This window comes from Rana temporaria, chromosome 2 (genome assembly GCF_905171775.1).
Source record: "Rana temporaria chromosome 2, aRanTem1.1, whole genome shotgun sequence".
Classification (NCBI taxonomy): Eukaryota; Metazoa; Chordata; class Amphibia; order Anura; family Ranidae; genus Rana; species Rana temporaria.
In genome coordinates, this window is record NC_053490.1 from 260449147 (window position 1) to 260468972 (window position 19826).

At 39.1% G+C, this 19826-nt stretch overlaps 1 protein-coding gene across 1 annotated transcript in view; it reads left to right on the forward strand.

Annotated features, from left to right (window-relative positions):
• Positions 1-11361, forward strand: part of LOC120926705 (N-acyl-aromatic-L-amino acid amidohydrolase (carboxylate-forming)-like) — a 58748-nt gene extending 47387 nt beyond the window's left edge. The window contains exons 6-7 of the mRNA XM_040336858.1: positions 2821-2930; positions 10943-11361. Of these exons, the coding sequence (XP_040192792.1) occupies positions 2821-2930; positions 10943-11137 (305 nt within the window). The 3' untranslated portion in view covers positions 11138-11361. The remainder of the gene's footprint in view (positions 1-2820; positions 2931-10942) is intronic.
• Positions 11362-19826: the final 8465 nt, after the last annotated feature.

The following is a 19826-nucleotide window of genomic DNA, read 5'->3' on the forward strand; positions in this document are numbered from 1 at the left end:
GTAACTTTACGGTGGAAAAAGCCTAACGTAAACGACATAAAAAAATGCGCCGGGTGGACGTACGTTTCTGAATCGCCGTATCTACCTAATTTGCATATTCCAGCGTAAAATTGCAACTAAGATACGACGGCGTAAAAGACTTACGCCGGTCGGATCTTAGTCAAATCTATGCGTAACTGATTCTAAGAATCGGGCGCATAGATACGACGCCGCACACTCAGAGATACGACGGCGTATCTGGAGATACGCCGTCGTATCTCATACCTGAATTCCGTGGTGTACAGAAAGAAAGGGGGGAATCTCGCGCCAAAAATAATATATAAGTAAATGAATTTATGAGTATATAACTAAAAAAAGCTGATATCCCCAACATTCTAGTGCATGGAACCAAAGTAGAAAAAAATATATGAATAAATATATTAATGGGAGCGCTAATAAGATTAATAAAATGTATTTTATGAAACAACAATAATAAGAAAATATTAAATATAAAAAATAATATATACATTATATAACACCAGCCTACCTATAGACCTAAAATAATAACACAAGTGATAAAAAATCAGTCATAATTCGTCCACTAGAACAAAAAATTAATGAAAACAATTAAAATAATGTCCACAGTGAATGTGCCAAGTATTGCAACTTTGAACATTATGAAAATTAAACATGTGCTAAATCAAGGATAGACAGGGCTATGACAGTCCTGAAATATCAACACAAACAAGTCCTTGTGAAAGGTTTCTGAAGTGAATCCTGTGAATCAATATCCGGAAGTGACAACTTGCTATGTTCACCTTCACCAAAATTGGAAACCAAAACACCCAAATCGTGCTCAAAATAAGGATGGCAGCTTACCAGAAAAAATTGACTCTTTTAATTAAAAAAAGAAGTCAATAGCACTTGGAGCAAACCAGTTGCTGGTATACGTGGAGCTGATGCATATGGAAAGAAACCCTGCTTAACCATGGGCTCGGATCAGGATATGTGGAAATGCAGATAAAACGGCAATAGTGTAATCCCGTTTTAATAAAATCAATATAAAAAATACAAAATGCCAAATGCTTGCTTACACGAGGGAGTGCCAAAGGACCCGGCAACTGAGGCTAGAGAGCGGTGAAAATATGGAAAAGCAGTGTCCCGAGTGGAGGTTCTCTGGCGTGCGTTCCACCTAAGACGGCAGGAAGCCAGAGGGCCTGGAGGTGACGTCAATGCGTATCCTAGTAACGCCTCGACAGTTTTCGTGTTGCACGTCTTCAGGAAGCGTGCTAGGTCACGGAAAGCATACATTTAAATACGCTTGGCAATTAGCTTAAAGTGGTAGTAAACGCTGTACTACCACTTTAACCTACAGGTAAGCTTATAATAAGGCTTACCTGTAGGTATAAAGAATATCTCTTAAACCTGTAAGGTTTAGGAGATATTCCCCTCGCAATGCGCCGCTCACTGCAGCGGCGCATGCGCATCGGAGATCCTCGAGTAAACGCCCGGCAGCCGCCGGACCTTGCCGGGGAGAAGTCTCCGCACGCATGCGTGGGAGTGACGATATCGCCGCTCCAGCCAATCACAGCGCTGGAGCGGCGATACCTGAAAGACACGCCGAGGCAAGATGACATCTCCCTCGGCGTGGACCAGGTAAGTTCCTCACACCTCGTTTCAAGGTAAGTATTTCATAATGAGCTAGTATGCGGTGCATACTAGCTCTTTATGGCTTTTGCTTTTCAGGTGTTAAAAAAAAAGAAAAAAAAAACGGCAGCGGGTTTACTACCGCTTTAACAGGGGAGGGATTAGAAACTAACTCCAGCCTCCGTTCCGAGTCCCTGGTTATAAAAATACTGACATTACAGAAATAATCAATAAAAACACATAACTTCATGGCCTGAATTATAATGAAGTGAATTAATACAAATTTACCTACAACATCAAATAAATAAAAATAAGAAATATAAAAATTTAAAAATATAATCATTTGGTAATAATTACCCACAATTATACATAATATATAGACCATACAATAACTAGAGATATCACTAAAGAACTATGATAGTGTCTCATTCCAAAGGAAATTTAATATAAAAAGAGATAAATTGATTTTTAATATATAATAATAATTCCACCAACCCCTGTATGGACCTTCGCCTAGGAGCATTTCTGCTTCGAGAAACTTTACAATATAAATTGTTTTCTGCTCCTGGACGCTGATGCTCCAAAAAGCGCCTAAAGTAATGTGCATGGACACATAGAATAAAATTATTTAGCTTCTAGGAGCAGACAAAAAATGCTAATAACAGCTTCTAGGTGCTTAAAACAATGCTAGTGTGCATGGAGCCTTAAATCGTTTTTTTTTTATATTTTTTTATTAATTTTTGTGTTGAATCACTTGGTTCTTTTCTTAAAGTGTCATGCATACCTGTTTTTATAATAATTTTTTTGAGGTCTTGTATTTAGGCACAATTTGGTGCAGCTGCCCCCAGCTCTATGGAGGCCTAGTGCGAGTGTTTTTTTTTTTTATCATTTCTATAATACATTTATTTGCAGTGAGGTTTACAACTACCTGCCCTTTGAAGTAAAGACTGGTGTTAGATAGGGATGTTGAATATCCACATAGCTTTTCAATGTGTACTCAGCTGGCATAGGTAAGAGTACCCACACAATTATAACTAACAAAGGGCCACCATTTAGCTTCATCTAACCACTGCAATATAGAGTAACAAGTATGTGTCTTTTTGCATTATAAAATATTTTTACATCTAAAGCTATAGCAACAATTACGCAGTGTTGTCTTGCAAATCATAATCCTGTTTTCTGTCTCTTATCCAGGTAAGGAGTTTCCAAGTTTTGAAACTGATATATACAAGTTTGTATCCAAGGTGGATTTTCCTCGAGACTCTACAGGAGAAATCACAGCTGTCATTCATGCTGAGCTGCAGGTAGACTTACACATTTTAGTAGTTTAGTAGAATTTTCTTCCATATTCATCTCTCCTCCAATGGTTGAAGTATCATATTTCCCTAGAATGGCAATTTCTCATAAAAATCATCAAATTTCAAAAAATAACAGCTAAAAAAAGTTTTGAAGATAATCTTTCCTTGTTTAGTGTATGTGTCTGATGATGAAACAATGTAGCCAAATACTGTACCTAATGTACTGTGTGGGATGCTTCTGTTGAGTCTAACACAATTCCTTCTCTTGAGCTTCTGGGTTGGGAATTGAAGCTCTTTTTGATTAAGTTATGTGTTGGTTTGCAAAAGTCCCCTCTTCAGTTAAACAAATAAATAAATCTGGATATAGTTTGGGTGTGGGTGGGGGGTGGTACATGAGTAAGAGGATACATACAAGTTAAATCCTGTAATATTATCAAAGGATAAAGGATATAATTGTAAAGGGTAAATTGTTAGGTGGTTATTTCCAGTAAATTTTCAGGAGAAAGGGATAGATACTGTTGTTTTTTCTTTTAACTATTGTACTCCGGTTAAGTGAAATCTGACTGTATATTTGTGTAAGTATGTGTGTTGCTGTGTTAATTACTGCTCTGTCTAATATAAAGATAGAAACTAGAGAGAAAACGACTATGAAAGCCTAGCTTTTGGCCCAATTCCTCCTGAGAAGTTTACTTGTCTTTTTTGGAGCACGGGTTTCACATTGTCTTCTTTATGTAGCACCCTGTCTTAAACAGGAACTGATACTTACAATTACTTGTGCTGGGTGGTAGTCAACCCAGACAGATTTGTAGTGTTTCCCTAAACTCAGTGGAGCTGTGATTTCTTACTGCCAGTAGGTGTCACTGTTGCCACTGGACATATTATGAGATTCCACAACAAGACTGGGTTATGAATATATATTTCCTCAAGCCAACTCAGTAGGGGGTTCATGGCTACTGGTGCATACTGGGGGAGGCTTTAAATATTTGTGATGTCTCTCAATTCCTCCAGGCTGCATCCCTAGGAGCTGCTACTGGACTAACCTGTCTATTAGGCCCATAGTCTAAGTGGAGGCTGCCATGTGCTCTGGATGTAGAGATAGGCCTGAAATGGCCCTGGAACTGTCTTGTCTGTCGAAAGAGGCTAACCAAGATCAAGACCAAAGGGAAGGACTTAGCTGGAGAAAGCCAAGCTTAAGGCTGGTTTCTCACAAATCCTAGGCTTCAGGATGCACTGAAGCCTAGGAAATAGTACAGAGGGCTCCGGAACCAGCAAGAGGGAGTAGTCTGTGAACCAGCTGCCTAAAATGTTCATTGGGTGGCCTAAAGGTCCTGACTCTGTGGCACTGGACATGGATCTGGAGGGGTCTGTAAGTGATCTGGGTATCTGGGATCCCTAACCCTCAACTCCTTGTGTGTGATGACCATTATAACTACTAAAAATACAGAAAGTGACTGGCACCCAATGATCTTTTAGTTCCCAGATTAGGCCATGGACTCAGCTCTGGGATGAAATGCTGTCCCACCCTTGTCTCTGGAGGTACCAACATGATTCTGGGGGTTAGGGGTGCTACATTTAAAGATAGAAAGATCCATTCTCAAAGTTTATAGATCATTGCTTTAAGGTTTGTGTTTCTTCACCTTAATGCATCCTATGCATTAAGGTGAAAAAACACCTGGCAGTCACTGGCCCCCCAGCCCCCCATTTTATTTACCTGAGCCCTATAATTTTCCATGCTGGGCATGCGTCGTCCCTCTGCCTGTGGTTCTCGGCTCTTGATTGGATAGATTGATAGCAGCGCAGCCATTGGCTCCCGCTGCTGTCAATCAAACCCAATGACATGGCCGCCGGGGGGCGGGTCCGAGTCCGGCATTCGTGTCTATGGACACAAATGCTGGACTCGGGAGCACGCCCGAAAAATAACCCCCTTGGAGAGCGCTTCCCCTAGGGCGGTTATCTGATGTGGGGAGGAGACGCAAGAGCTGCTGAGGGACCCCAGAAGAGGATGTTCAGGGCCACTCTGTGCAAAACGAACTGCACAGTGGAGGTAAGTATGACATGTTTGTTATTTTAAAAAAAAATATTCAAACCTTTACAACCCCTTTAAACCATGTCCATCTTTCTTTGAAATATAGTGACAATTCAGTAGCTATCTCAGAAAAACATGCAGGGTATTTGCTTACACTTTCCAATTTTTAGCCATTCTGCCAACTTTGAACTTGTTGGTCATTATTTAAATTTTGGACACGTACTAGCTACTATTCAGCATTGCTGGGAGTAAACAAGTGTGCAGCCTGGATGTTGAATAATGTATGTTTAAAGAGGTTGTAAAGGTTTGTTTTTTATTTTCTAAATAGGTTTAAGCTAGTTCATTGTTGGTTCACTTACCTCTTCCTTCGATTTCCCTTCTAAATGTTTTTTCTTTGTGTTCTTTGTCTGAATTTCTCACTTCCTGTTTCTCCTCAGTAAGCTTTCCACCATCATCCGAGCGGTGGGAGCGGTGGTTAGTCAGCCAGAACAGCTTACTGAGGAGGAACAGGAAGTGAGAAATTCAGACAAAGAAAACAAAGAAAAAAAACATTTAGAAGGGAAATTGAAGGAAAAGGTAAGTGAACCAACAATGCACTAGCTTAAAGGAACCTATTTAGAAAATAAAAAACAAACCTTTACAACCCCTTTAATGTGCAGGAGTGAAGCTGTTTTTCTTTACAGGTAGCAAACTTTACAATGTTAATAGAAACCTGTACTGGGAGAATATGGAGGCTGCCATCGTAACATCTTTCACCATTTTTTTGTGTCAGTGTCCCCACTGTTTGTTACTAAGGCAGAAAATGATGGAAGATCCAATATTTTGAAGGGAAGGAAATCTCTCCAACAGGACATAAATGAAAAAAATACAAGGGGTTTATAACCATTCTCTATTCTAACCAATACACATTAAATGTGACAGAAGACAAAATGGAGTGCCATTATGCTTGTAATTTCCTAAACTAAATTACATTAAAAATATTTAATTATTTAAATTATATGTACTATACTGTTATGTGTTTAGGGTTAAATAAACCGTAAAAAAATAACTTTCTCTTTCGTTCATGGACGGACACAGCCTTAATCTTGACAAAGTGGGTATTAGCCTTCCTTTAGGAGTGACTAGGCAGAAAGTGTTAACAACTTCAAAGCTGTGTCTGCACCAGTCTATGACCCTTCCAAAGTGAACTGCTTGATGGTATTTAGACTCATCTGGGACTGATAAGCCCCCATAACACTTGGGAATGGTCATTTGATTCCTGCTTATCCTAGGTCTTTTATTGGCCCAGATAAATTTAGTAAAAAAACGTGTTTACTTGCCTAAAGTAGGCCCCCGGGATTTCTATTGGTATGGCTTGAAACAAATACAAGTATTTTGGCAATATATTCATTTTAATAGTGTTACAGCGGCCAAACCATGAATGGAATCCATGTTGTCATTTATCTAATAAGGAACATACTTCTTTGTAAACTGGTGGGAAATTTACCGAAAATACCTTTTCTAATCTTGATGGGATGTTTATCCCTAGATATTTCAATGCTGACCCTACCCATTTGATCTTAAAATTGGGTTGTATGTTTTGCTGTACTTTTAAGAGGAGGGCTACCCCCATCACTTCACATTTCACATAATTGATCTTCAGACCTGCTAGTGTCCCGTATCCTTCCATTTCCTTCATCAAATTTGGCAATGAGACCTGGGGGCATGATAGTGAAAACAGGTCATCTGCGTAGGCAGAAATTTTATATTTCCGATCGCCTATTTGAAGTCCCTGTATATCTGGGTTTTGCCTGATCCTATTCAAAAGAGGTTCTAGTAAGAGTGCAAACAACATCAGGGATAGTGGACACCCCTGGCGCATTCCGTTTGAAAATTTAAACGTTTCTGAATAGATACCATTTACTTTTACCGAAGCCCGGGGTGAGGCATATACTCCTGCTATCCAATTCCGCATGTGTTCTCCAATTCACATTTGTTTCAGTACTTCAAACATAAAACGCCAACTAACCCTATCAAACGCTTTTTCCGCATCCGTACTCAAAAAATTGCGGGCGTTTTTGTTTTGTTAGCGTAGTGTACCAGGTTGAGAACCTCTACGGTATTATCCCTAGCCTCTCGGGTAGGGATAAATCCAACCTGGTCTCGATGTACCATTTGATTTAACAAAGGCTGGAGACGGGAGGCAAGCAGTTTAGTAAAACGTTTTAGATCTATATTCAGCAATGAGATCGGGCGGGAGCTCCCGCACTCCGCCAGATCTTTCCCCTCCTTCGGAATTACTGAAATATATGCCATAAGTGCCTCCGGCGGCAGTGTGGGAGCCCGGCCGATCTCATTGAAGGCTCTTGTCATATATGCCCCCAGCATTGGGAAAAAACATTTATAGTATTGGATCGTAAATCTGTCTGGGCCCGCAGCCTTCCCATGTTTAACTGTCTTCATCACTGTCTCTAGTTCCTCTACTGATATAGGTGTTTCTATTTGTTTACGATCTGGTGATGATAACCTAGGCAGATGTGTTTAACAAAGGTTAAACTTTACAAGTTGATGTGAGTGCATCTTCGGATGCTTCTTCGGCCGCAAAGTTTTGCAGGTGGCTGTTTAGAGTTACAACTCCTCAGTTGAGGAGCTCTGTTTTGTTTTGGTGTGAAGTTTAATTTTATGCTGTTCCCACCCCTCTTTTTGACACTGCTTTGGGACGTCCCACTTTGTCAAGATTAAGGCTGTGTCCGTCCATGAACAAAAGAGAAAATAGGATTTTATACTCACTGTAAAATCCTTTTCTCTGAGTTCATGGACGTACACAGCACCCACCTCTCTTTTTTTTTTTAAGTTTGTACTGCTTGTTACGAACTGAGCTGCTTGGTGCAGGCTGAGAGGATATAGCCAGCTGTTCAGCTTTGAAGTTGTTAATACTTTCTGCCTAGTCACTCCTAAAGGAAGGCTTATACCCACTTTGTCAAGATTAAGGCTGTGTCCGTCCATGAACTCAGAGGAAAGGATTTTACGGTGAGTATAAAATCCTATTTTTGCCTTAACGACTTATTTTTATGTGGAGTATTAGGCCACCTTCACACTGAGGCGTCGGCGGTAAAGTGATTTACCGTTGTTTTTGCGGCGCTATTTGGCCGCTAGCGGGATGCTTTTAACGCCTGCTAGCGGCCAAAAAAGGGTTAAAACTGCCTGCAATGCGCTGCTGCCTATTGATTTCAATGGGCAGGGGCGCTTTAAAGATGCGCTATAGTGCCTGCAAAGTGCCTCAGTGTGAAAGCAGCCTAAGCCTTAAGAATTCTTACACCATGGGTCTTCAAACTTTGACCCTCCAGTTGTTCAGGAACTACAATTCCCATCATGCCCAGTCATGTCTGTGAATGTCAGAGTTTTACAATGGCTCATGGGATGTGTAGTTCCGCAACAGCTGGAGGGCCGTAGTTTGAGGATCCCTGTCTTACACTAAAGCAATGCAACATTTGAATTCTCCCTTGGAGGCACTTGGTGGAACCTTTTTTGGGTTAGGAACCTTTAACCATTTTGATTGGTCAGAATGGCATAAAGTGCGTGTGTGTGGGAGTTCATTAAAGCAAAACTACACTGCATCTGAGCACTACAAACCAAAAACGCTATCTAATTCATTTTTAATATTCAAAGCAAGTTCTCCTATTATTTTGCTGAGAAATCACCCTCCTGCTATTTCTGGCTGAGGAAATCTTGAGTAAGGGCAGATGATTCATGTAACATTTACTTCCTGTAATCCATCTGCCCTTAGCTCAGACATGCAGGCAGCAAGGTGTGCTTAGCTAAGAAAACCCCCCTCCCCTTCTGAAGACTCCTGGGATGTATGACATCATTTGCCTATACTTGTAAACCAGGAAGTTACTAAAAATATGTAAAAAAAAAGTTTTAAACAAGAAAATATGATATATTTTCCTATCTCTTTACTAATGCGATAAAAAAATATATTGCTGCGCTAAACCTATGGTTGTTACAAATAAAAGTGTAACCTTGTGAATATGTCAACACTGAAAAATTAACATACATGTGAATAGTCCAAATATACACGTGAAAATTACTTTGAAAAATAAATCATATAATGAAACAAAAATTCTAAATTCATAAGTGAATATAAATGATAACTGCCCTATGTTGAAAGGAAGCCAATGTGAAATCCACCACCGGAATAAGAGAAATTCCTGCTTACCAGAGCTCTGTGATCCCCCGTGACAGAGGATCCGGACTAGCTTAACTAGGGTCACGGCTTATTCCAAGGACACCTGAGATATGATGTATCACCAGTTAACACACTCTGTGGGTAATCAGACCTGTGTGCAAATGTAAGAGACATAATGCTGCAGCCCCCACACTGCCTAGCACCATAATGCTTAAATGCTATAATACTAGCACCATAAGGATTAAAAATAGTCAATGTTGATTGAGAGAGTGAAGTTCCACTTTAATACTGCCACCAAGGCATGCTTAGATTGTACATTGAGTTGCACATCCCCAGCCCAGTGTACATTCTACGGAAGCTTTCAAACAAGCAGATACAAATTTTTTAAAAGAGACTTAGGGGCAGATCCACAAAAGGATTATAAAGTAATTTTAAATTTCCTGCGTCGTATCTTTGTTTTGAATCCTCAAAACAAGATACGACGGCATCTGGGATCGATCCGACAGGCGTACGTCTTCGTACGCCGTCGGATCTAAGATGCAATTTTTCGGCGGCCTCTAGGTGGCGTTCCCGTCGTAATCCGCGTTGAGTATGCAAATTAGCTATTTACGGCGATCCACGAACGTAGGCCGGCCCATCGCTTTTTTTCCGTCGTTTGCGTTTGGCTTTTTCCAGGATATAGTTAAAGCTGCTATACTGAGGCGTACTCAATGTTAAGTATGGCCGTCCTTCCCGCGTACAATTTTGAATTGTTTACGTCGTTTGCGTAAGTCGTTCGCGAATAGGAATTTGCGTAGAATGACGTCACCGTCGTAAGCATTGGCGGGTTCCGGTTTAATTTCGAGCATGCCCACTGGGATACCCCCAGGGACGGCGCATGCGCAGTTAAAAAAAAACGTTGTTTACTTCGGGTCACAACGTATTTTCATAGAACACGCCCCCATCACTCCCATTTGAAATTGTGTGCCCTTACGCCGCAGTAGATACACTACGCCGCCGTAACTTACCGCATGGATTCTTTGAGGATTCACAAGAAGAAAAAGTAAGTTACAGCGGCGTAGTGTATCTTAGATACGCTACGCCTGCCTAAAGATAGGCAGATCTTTGTGGATCTGCCCCTTAATGTTGTAAAAGAGGCTTAATATGTATCTTCTGCAATCTCTAGACTGTAAGCTCTAACGAGCAGGGCCCTTTGATCCCTCCTGTATTGAATTGTATTGTAACTGTACTGTCTTCCCTGATGTTGCAAACTGTTGGCGCTATATAAATCCTGTATAATAATAATAATAATGTACAATAATCTGTCAGCTCACAAACATTTAATTTTAAAGTTAAATTCTAATTTAAGTTAGAATCTAAGGACATAATTATATGCTGTTAATGATAATTTAACTGTAGTTATAATGGACAGCATAGTTGAGTTGCATTCAGTAGAGTATAGATATTTTTTTCTGTATTGATAATTTGAAGACTGTAACAACCACCAGTTTCTAACATTTGTCATTTGAAGGTAGCAAATAATTGATCTTTTTAGATGATTAGCATTTAACTAACGCAGAAAACTTGCCATGATTGTTTACAGCTATAAACATTCATTGTTTGCTCGACATCCTTCAAATTACGATTTCAGTCTAAAACCCATAATTACAATATTTGGTGCTCGGTCTCTCCATCTATCAGTTTCAAACTGGAACTAACATGACTCTTCAGTGTAGATGCAGGCAAAGGGCCAACTAATGATGCTAAATATGTCTTGGTCTGTTTGATGTTTATTAATATAATCCATTGTGTTTGTTGGTAACTTGATGCTATATGTTTTTTTAGGACAAAGACTATGTTCCTTTGAAGCCTGGAGATCCGATCTTTAAGACTTTGAGTGGAAGAGATCTGTATTATGAGGATGAGAAAATCTTGTACCCCACATTTATAAATGAGGCAGCATATTATGAGAAAAAAGTGGCCTTCATATTAGCTGAAAAAGTCAACTGGAAAGTCCCTGCTTTGAAAGTAGAACAGTAACCTGCATGTCTATGGACTTGATGTCAACTGCCAGTATTCCTTTTGTGCCTGAGCTTTAGCACCAAAGTTGTTTAAATTAAAACTAATTTTATTTTTTCTCTTAAAGGTAAAGATCTAAAACTGTAAGAAAATATGTGCATCACCCAGGGTACAGTTCTCAGAGTAAACAAATATTTGCATTTTTTGCTACTTTACGGGTAATAAACAATAAAATATCTGATATAGCTGATGTTAATTATTAAAATGTATTTGCTTAGTCTTGAATTACTTTCCAAACATTCATTAGCTTGGAAGTACATCATGGACATGGGATTCAAGAGAGCTCTCCAACGACATAGGGATTGATTTAAAGACTAAAAAGGGCAGGTACTATAAGGTGCCTGCACTTCAGCATTGTTTGAAATGTTTAGACCAAGTTTATGCCCTGCCCATTAGTGATCTCTTCATGCAGTGAGTGGCCATAACCCATTAGTGCACCATGTAATGGATTCCATATAACACTGATTACAGTCATGGTTTTTTTTTTTTGCTGTCACAATGTAGAGTAAAAGATTTCCTATCATCTGTGCCCAGTCTTGCCACAAAGAGTTAATTCAGCTCCAGTGAGATAAATGGACAAACAGGAGAAAACATTTGTCCGTTCTTCCCCCTTGCTTTGAATGACAGGTTATTTACATATCTCATGCACTAGCCTGAGACGGGCATTATTTTTTAATTTCCACCCCCACTCATTTTCTGAAGTCATGTGGTTACTTTTCTGGATTTTGACTGGATGTTAGTGAGCATAGCAGAATTTAGTGTAAGGAATACACAGGAAAAAATGCATGTTGACAAGGGGAGTGTAGAGGTGGGCGGAGAGTCTACTGACATCACGACTCCACCCACCGAACTCCAGACAACAGACCCACCCACAGAATCTGCAGTTTTTCAGTTCTTATAACAGACAGAGGGGAGACATTTGACAGGTAAGGATACAGTAGGAGGCATGTATATCCTTATAGATCAGCACTATGGCAGTAGTTTAGAAAGGATGAGAGTGGGTTTACATCCACTTTAATCTAGCCAGAGAATAATTTTATTCAGATGGCAGTCAATTTCAAACCCAGTTGCCCATCCATTCATGAGATTAAATTAGTTTTTTGGTGGAATTTGTAATGCAGCACGGTCCAGCTATTTCTAGCTACTTGGATGGATTTTATTGTCATAAGAAATTGGGTAGTATACGCTAGACAAGGAGCACTGGGAGCCTTTGGCCTAGAGGGCAAATACAAACAAGTGGACAAATCGCCTTTGTGTAATAGTTACAGGTTCACATCCTCCAGCATCATCCTTCTTTGCAGTCCTTAGTCACATGACATCTCAGAACCACTACAGTATTTGGTGCTGGAAGATTTTCCTCTTCTAGGCACCGTGGGGTTGATTTACTAAAAGCAAATAGACTATTCAGTAGGAAAGTTACATATTGCAAGGAGATTATTTCCAGAGCATAGTGAGGCCCTGCTGACGGCCATTATCCAAAGAGCAAGCAACATACTTTTTTTCAAATTTTCCTTGCACATGGTTGGATACTCTTTGCAAAGTGTAATTGCACCAAATTCAGTAAGCTCTGGAGCAAATACACTTGTAAAGTGCAGCATAATTTGTAAAGCAAACAGTCTATTTGCCTGTAATAAATTGGCCCTTGTGATTGTAGGTCTGAAAGGGGAGAAGGTAGCTATATATCATCCATATCCTTATTAGGACTGGTAAACTTCAAATGTTTTAAATTGTTATATAAAACATAAAAATACTACACGTACACGCTATTTTTTTAAAATTTTGATTACAAATTACCTTTGTTTTTCAATTTTCAGCCAGATACACATAAACTACAAAAAAGTGTCACTTCTTTGTAAACATGGAAACTGGATGCATTCTATACACTATTTATACACATAACAACTAGAGGTATTCTGGCATGTGTAATTGGCTCACTTCTTTTCCCAGACTACAAATGCAAGTTATAGACATCCCCTGCAATTTAACTTTTTGGACAGATACTTTGAAATTAGGTACCCTTTACACTATTTTCCTTGCTCCTTTCTCTTTTTCCTTCTTTGCATTACTCTCCATTTGTACCCAATCGCATATTACACTCACTCACGCTGTATTTGGGGGAACTCCATTCCCCTGTCTTTTCACTTTTACCTATATACACTAGACAAATATAAATGGGCTTATTAGATAAAATCATGGAACCAGCAACAGATATAATAAAGACATATATATGCAATATACAGTATATGCACTTGTCTGAGTAGTTCATGTATGTAATAATCTGTATTCACCAATGACATTTTTGTTGGCAGAAAACAAACACATCACATCCAGGATGGTAAGCGCTGTAAATAGATCCCACCTGCAGAGCACTAGACAGAGAAACCCAGGGATTGTGGGATATATCGTTTTCCAGAAAATTTCAGTTCTCAGACTACAGATAATGTATTAACCTGTGCAGTGCCATGCCACCTGCCTCATGTTTTAAATGAGCATAAATTTGTGACAACGGAATGTGAAGATATACTCTACTATAGTTTGTGCAAACAGGGAAACAAAAACCATGAAACTACATGATCAATGCACATCTTATTTGTTAAAGAGCAAACCTTTTTTGGCACTTTACAAGTTTAAATCAGTATTTTTTGCTAGAAAATTACTTGTAACCCCAAACATTACATATATATTTTTTAGCAGAGACGCTAGGGAATAAAATGTCACGCTGTATTTGCGCAACGTTTTTTTTAAACGCAATTAAAAAAATTAATTTTAATTAATTAAAAAAAACATAATATATGCACCATTTTTTTGTAAAATATGATGTTATGCCAAGTAAATAGATAGCTAACATGTCGCACTTTAAAATTGCCCACGGTCATGAAATGGTGACAAACTACGGTACTTAAAAATCTCCATAGGCGGCGCGTTAATATTTTATTTATAGATTACCTGTTTAGAGTAACAGAGGAAGTCTAGCACTAGAATTATTGCTCTCACTCTAATGTTCGCAGCGATATCTCACATGTGTGGTGTGAACACTGTTTACATATGCATGTGTGATTTGCGTTTGCGTTCACTTCTGCGCATGAGCATGGATAGATGAGGGCGCTTTACATTTTATTTTTACACTGGTCCTTTAATTATTTTATTTTTTTATCACTTTTATTCCTATTACAAGGGATGTAAAAATCCCTTGTATTAGAAATAAGGATCACAGGTCCTCTTTATGGAGAGATCTGGACTCAAAAAGGCACCATAACTCTCCTTTACCTTTAAAAGCAAAAGATCAAAAAACAATTTTTGATCTTTTGCTTATAAAAAAAAATTGTTCACTTCTTCCCTAGACCAGAAGTAATGTCACAAAGTCGCTCCGGTCCTACAAGGCCATAGAGGTTTTCTGTTCGCCTCTGTGATCAGCCGCCTGCATCGTCGGATCATTTCTCGGGCGCACTGGTAAAAATGGTAATCCTGAGAAACAACGGTGAGCGACGGAAGTGGGAGGAAACGTCCCCTCCCGTCGCTTCTAAAAAGCCATCCAGAAGCTAATGAGCCACTCGCACCACTTTCATGAGAAAGCCAGTTGAAAAAAATACTGGGGTTGTGGCCAAAAAGCATTAACCTTTAGCCCTGTAAATTCCTTGCAAACTACAACGTATAGATAGGTTAGCAGGTGGTTATGCAGGTGAAAAACAAGAGGTTCTGGTGGGAAGAATTATAATGCCACTAAGGTGGTAATGAGTTTCCAGCAGTTTTTCGACTTTGTCTTTCTATAGTTATTTAAAGCTGAGCTTCAGGCAAACACATATACTGTTAAAATACATATTTTAATAGCTGTTTTATCTGCCAGAAAATTTACATTTGTCTATCTGGTCCTGAGATTTACACAGCCCTGCCAGAAAGTCAAGCCAAGTTGGTGAGCTAACTTTTCTCTGTTGCAGTTATGCAAGACAGCCTAGTCCCTTCCCTGCCCCCAGCTTGTGTTTTGAACAGTGGAGGAGCGGCAGAAGACTAATGCGCACATCCGCTCTGAACCCAACTTCCGCCAACACATGTACAGTACATGCAGCATACCTGATTGGCTCTTTAAGATGCCTAACCCGCCCAGTCCTTTTCTGCACAAGGGATAAATAGAAGCTAATTTTAAGACACATTTTGGTACTTTCATTAGCTGCATATAAAAATAAACTTTTAAAGATCACATAACTGTAACCAATGTTTTTATCTGTCTGGAGGTTAAAAATATATTACGTACAGTGTCACATGAAACAAATTGGAAACATATTTTGATTGCTAAAACAAGTTACAAAAAAACATATAAATAATTTATTTACCAAGAATAAAAAAAATGACTCTTTATGCACCAAAAATGTTTGTGATGTATGGATTATGGTTTATGAAGGTATGTGTCCATCTGTGCTTTGTTAGTTTCCTGAGTGAATGGAATCTTTTTGGTGTGTTCTTATTCTGTTTTCACTCCAGAGGCGTGACTCCATATGTGCTTGTATTATAGAAATAGTCCATGCTAGAAACCAATGAAGCCACTTCGACGTTCTCATAGTCACATGAGAATAGTTCTGATGGAAAAGACTTCAGTGAAAAACTTAAGTCCTGTTCATGACACTTTGCACAATTGTCTTCTGTGTTACCAGGGGAAAAGTCACAAGTACTTTTGTACTGTACCACTCTCTGTTGTGTTAATGCATTTTCTGAAGATTCAAGTCTGTTGGGATCCACCAGGTGCTCCAGTAAGTTACCATTTAAAGTAGAACATTGCGTCCTGATGATATCTTCAGAACTAATTCCATGAGATCTGCTTTCCTCACCACTGATAACCCAATTAAAAAAGCTTTTTGTATCAATGACAGCATTTGAATCTTGAAAACCAGAAGATTGCTCGGTGTTGCATGGTGACATTGTTGCTTGTGTTTGTTGCACACTAGCTAAATGGCAAAGCTCATTGGGGTTCACTTGACCTCGTGATTTTTGGTACCGGCAGGGAGAAACTTGAAGTGGCATATAATAATAACATTGGCATAAATTCAGTTGAGTTGTCGAGTATGTTATGTGAAAGTGCCCATTTCTGCATACAGAGTTTTTAACTAGGCAGTAGGGACATGCATAGTAAGGATATGCGTAATTACTGGAGTAACTGATCCCTAAAGGATCCCCTGTTAATAAAATTAAAGAAACAATAAACTGATCTGCATGTTAAAAAAACGAAATATAAGACAATGTATAAGATCAAATTAAAGGCATTTCATTAATAGTATAAAATAAATACAATATAAATTGTTAAACTTACTGCATTAGGGTCGATTTACCTAAACAGCATGAGTTTTTTTTAACTGTGTACTTGATGTTGTGGTAATATAATTTTCTTTAAATTCATAATTATTGCATGGTGTGGAATTATTAATTTCACAAGAAATTACAGTTATTTAAACATTAAAGTCCTTTTTCTTCTAATGGGTTAGGATTTTATTTCCAATTTAAATGTCTCAATTTTATGCTTTTCTAATTTGTACATTGTACATAACTTCCGGTAATGCCAGCCAGAATGAAACAGTATTTTTAGCAGTTGATGATCTATGACATAATGTGAATTGACTTGCATATAATAATCAATAATATAGATAAATATCTTCACAACACCATTGTTTATTCCTTTGCTCATCTATAAAATAAAACATTTATTTAAAAAAAATCTATAATATAATGATAAAAAAAAAATTTGTATGGTAGATCAAACTGTTTCACTGAAGATAACATTTTTAATTTATTGAAAATATAATGATTTGAATAGTGAAAATTTGTAAAAAGAGCCTGGTAATGAAAACACTGCATGCATTTCACTTTATTGAATTGACCCCTGCGGTATTACTATTTATTTTCTTATAGCCAACACTTTAAAATAATTCCTAAGAATGCAACATGCTGTTTCAGAAAAGCAGTAATTATTATGTATAATAATGGCAGGATTAAAAAAATGTAATATGAATACTTTTTAGTTTCTAAAATATGCTTTTCATTTAACTTTAGACAATATGATTAACAATACATTAGTAAAATGTAAATCATTCAGTACGTAAATGTGATTCATAAGAGAGCTAATTGGCATTATAAGTGAAATGTAGGTTCCAGAGTTAGCTTCACATACTCTCACATAGTTTTTCTACGTCATAAGAAAGCTGACATCTGACTGGTCACTACCTGGAGCTTCCTGGTTAGAAAGATGTAGCCCCAATGGCCAATAGGGAATTGCAGGAGTTGGGCAGGGTCAGGCAGCTCTAAATGTCTGAGACGTGCATATTATGCCCAGAGTTGCAAAACTGTTTGAAAATACTGCATTAAATTTTTTTTTTATGTTTGCCAATATAACTGTATATGTGCCAACAAGTTAAATTAACCTCTTTGCGCTGGCACCGCCCGGCCCTTTAAGAGGTTTATGATGCCGGGGGACAGGGGTTAAGATCACGTGACCGCCATGATTTGCCACGTGCTCTCTGCAAAGGTGTACTGGTAGCAATTCATGCAAATATGTGGTCCCTCGATGCTAAGGACCAGTCGCCAAGAAGCTGCATGGCTGGCGCCAAGGGGTTAAAGAGGAGCTCAGTCTCTGAAGTGAAAATTTAAAAGTCAGAAGCTACAAAAACTAACTGCTGACTTTTAATAAACAACCACTTGCCTGTCCCATGATCCAGCGATGTGCTCACACCAGCCGTTTTCTCCATTTGTTCTCTCGCCAGCATCTTTTCTATGGGCACCCAGGTGTGATAGCTTGCGGCCTCACAGCCAGGTGCCCACTTTGCATGCGTGAGTGTCGCTGCGCACTGTGAATGTCACCGCCCTGCTTCTCCACCATGTCCAATCAGAGAATGCTTTGCATTCGTTCCGAAGATGCAAAGAATTCTCTCAATGGCACCCACGTAGTGTGGCTGACCTGTATTCAGTAAACGGAAGAGAAGCCGCATGACATGGGACCAGAAACAAGTGGAGATCACTGAAGCAGCATTGTCTACTTCAGTGACTTCCGACTGCCAGGGACAATGGCCAGGTATGGTATATACCTAGTGACATTGGTCCAAGCTGGACCAATGTAATTGTGTAAAAATATACAATGCTTAGAATTCTGCTTTAACTGTAAATCTGACTGCTGTGGGGTAAATACAGATTATTTTTTTCTTATTGCAGGTATTTTAGAAAAATCTAAGCCTTTATTTTATACTGAAATTTAGTTCACACCAGCCCAACATACCTATTTTGGGGTCCATCCTTATTTAGGGTTGATTTAAATTAACTCCTTTGAGTTCCAAAAGCTTAGGGTCCAGCTGGATTCCCAGCAGGTCCAGTATTCACCTACAGGAAGAAATTGGTACATTATAACAAAATCGGCAACATAGAAAATGAGATTATACAACATAGAAAATGAGAACAGAGCAACTCACAGAAGACTCTCACTGGACTGCCGCCAACCCAAAACTGTCTCAATGCTCACACATGAATTTCAGCATTCCCTGCAGCAGCGTCAGTTAGGAAGCCCAACTGCCAACTGAAAGATCTTACATGGCAGGCTGACAACACTGCTGCTAATTGAGAGGCAGTGGTATTATCAACCTGAAAAAGGAAGTGCTGTTATTAGCAGGGTCTCCGGGTAATAAACTTTACAACAGATTTCCAAAAAAATATAAATGCACGGTGACGCAGAATGACAAACATACTAAAATATATGTTTTGGGTTTATATCCAATTTGAAGTAAACCTACCATTAGAGAAACATGAAAGCTGACATTTTTGGAAAATGCTAGCCACCTGGTTGTCATGCTGAACCTCTTCGCTTCACCCTTAGGCCAGCCATACGGTAGGCGGTTCAGCAATAACCGGCTGAGATTCGAACTGTGTGAGGGCAGGCTGAATGTACCAAGTTGATCGAAGGATCAACTGGGTAAAACCAGCCTGCCAGATTCACTTGTGGTTATCGCTAGCAGCTGCTATAGCCACTAGCAATAATCGCTGTCTTCTCCCAGCCACCCCTACCCCCCGCCAGGAGCAGACAAATGCTCAGCAGGAGGGATTCCCCTGTCAGTACTGTGCGTTGATGGGAGGAACTTGTGGTTGCAGGAAATAAATCTGCATCATCTATGGCCTGCAGGAGTCTGAATATTCAATCTGAAATCATTCTATTGTGCAGGCTTACTGCTGCGTGCATGTTGGGCTCTTGCCATGACATACTTGCCAAAAGTCCTGAGATTACTGGTGGGGGGCCACCATCTTCAATGTGAGGTCAACATCTGCAGCAGATTCAGAGCTGTCACTCAAGTGACCATCTATAGAATTCACTGCCTGTGCTGGTACATAAAAAAATATTCAGGGAGATGAGGGGTGTAGAAGTTTGGCCAACACAGACATTTATTAGACACAGATAAAGACAGGTCCATGATGTGGAAGAAGGAAGGGGCTGTGCTAGAGAATTGAGTCTTACTGCAATATTCAAATTTGCTAGCAAGTTCAGAGCCACATTACAAGTTGAAAAATGATGCTAAGCAAGAGTTAAAAATACTTGATTTTCTATACTTTTACCTGCATTTTTTAAATTTGGAGACAGGCTCTAAAACTGAACTCCAGACAGATATAGAAACACAACTATTTGCTCCAG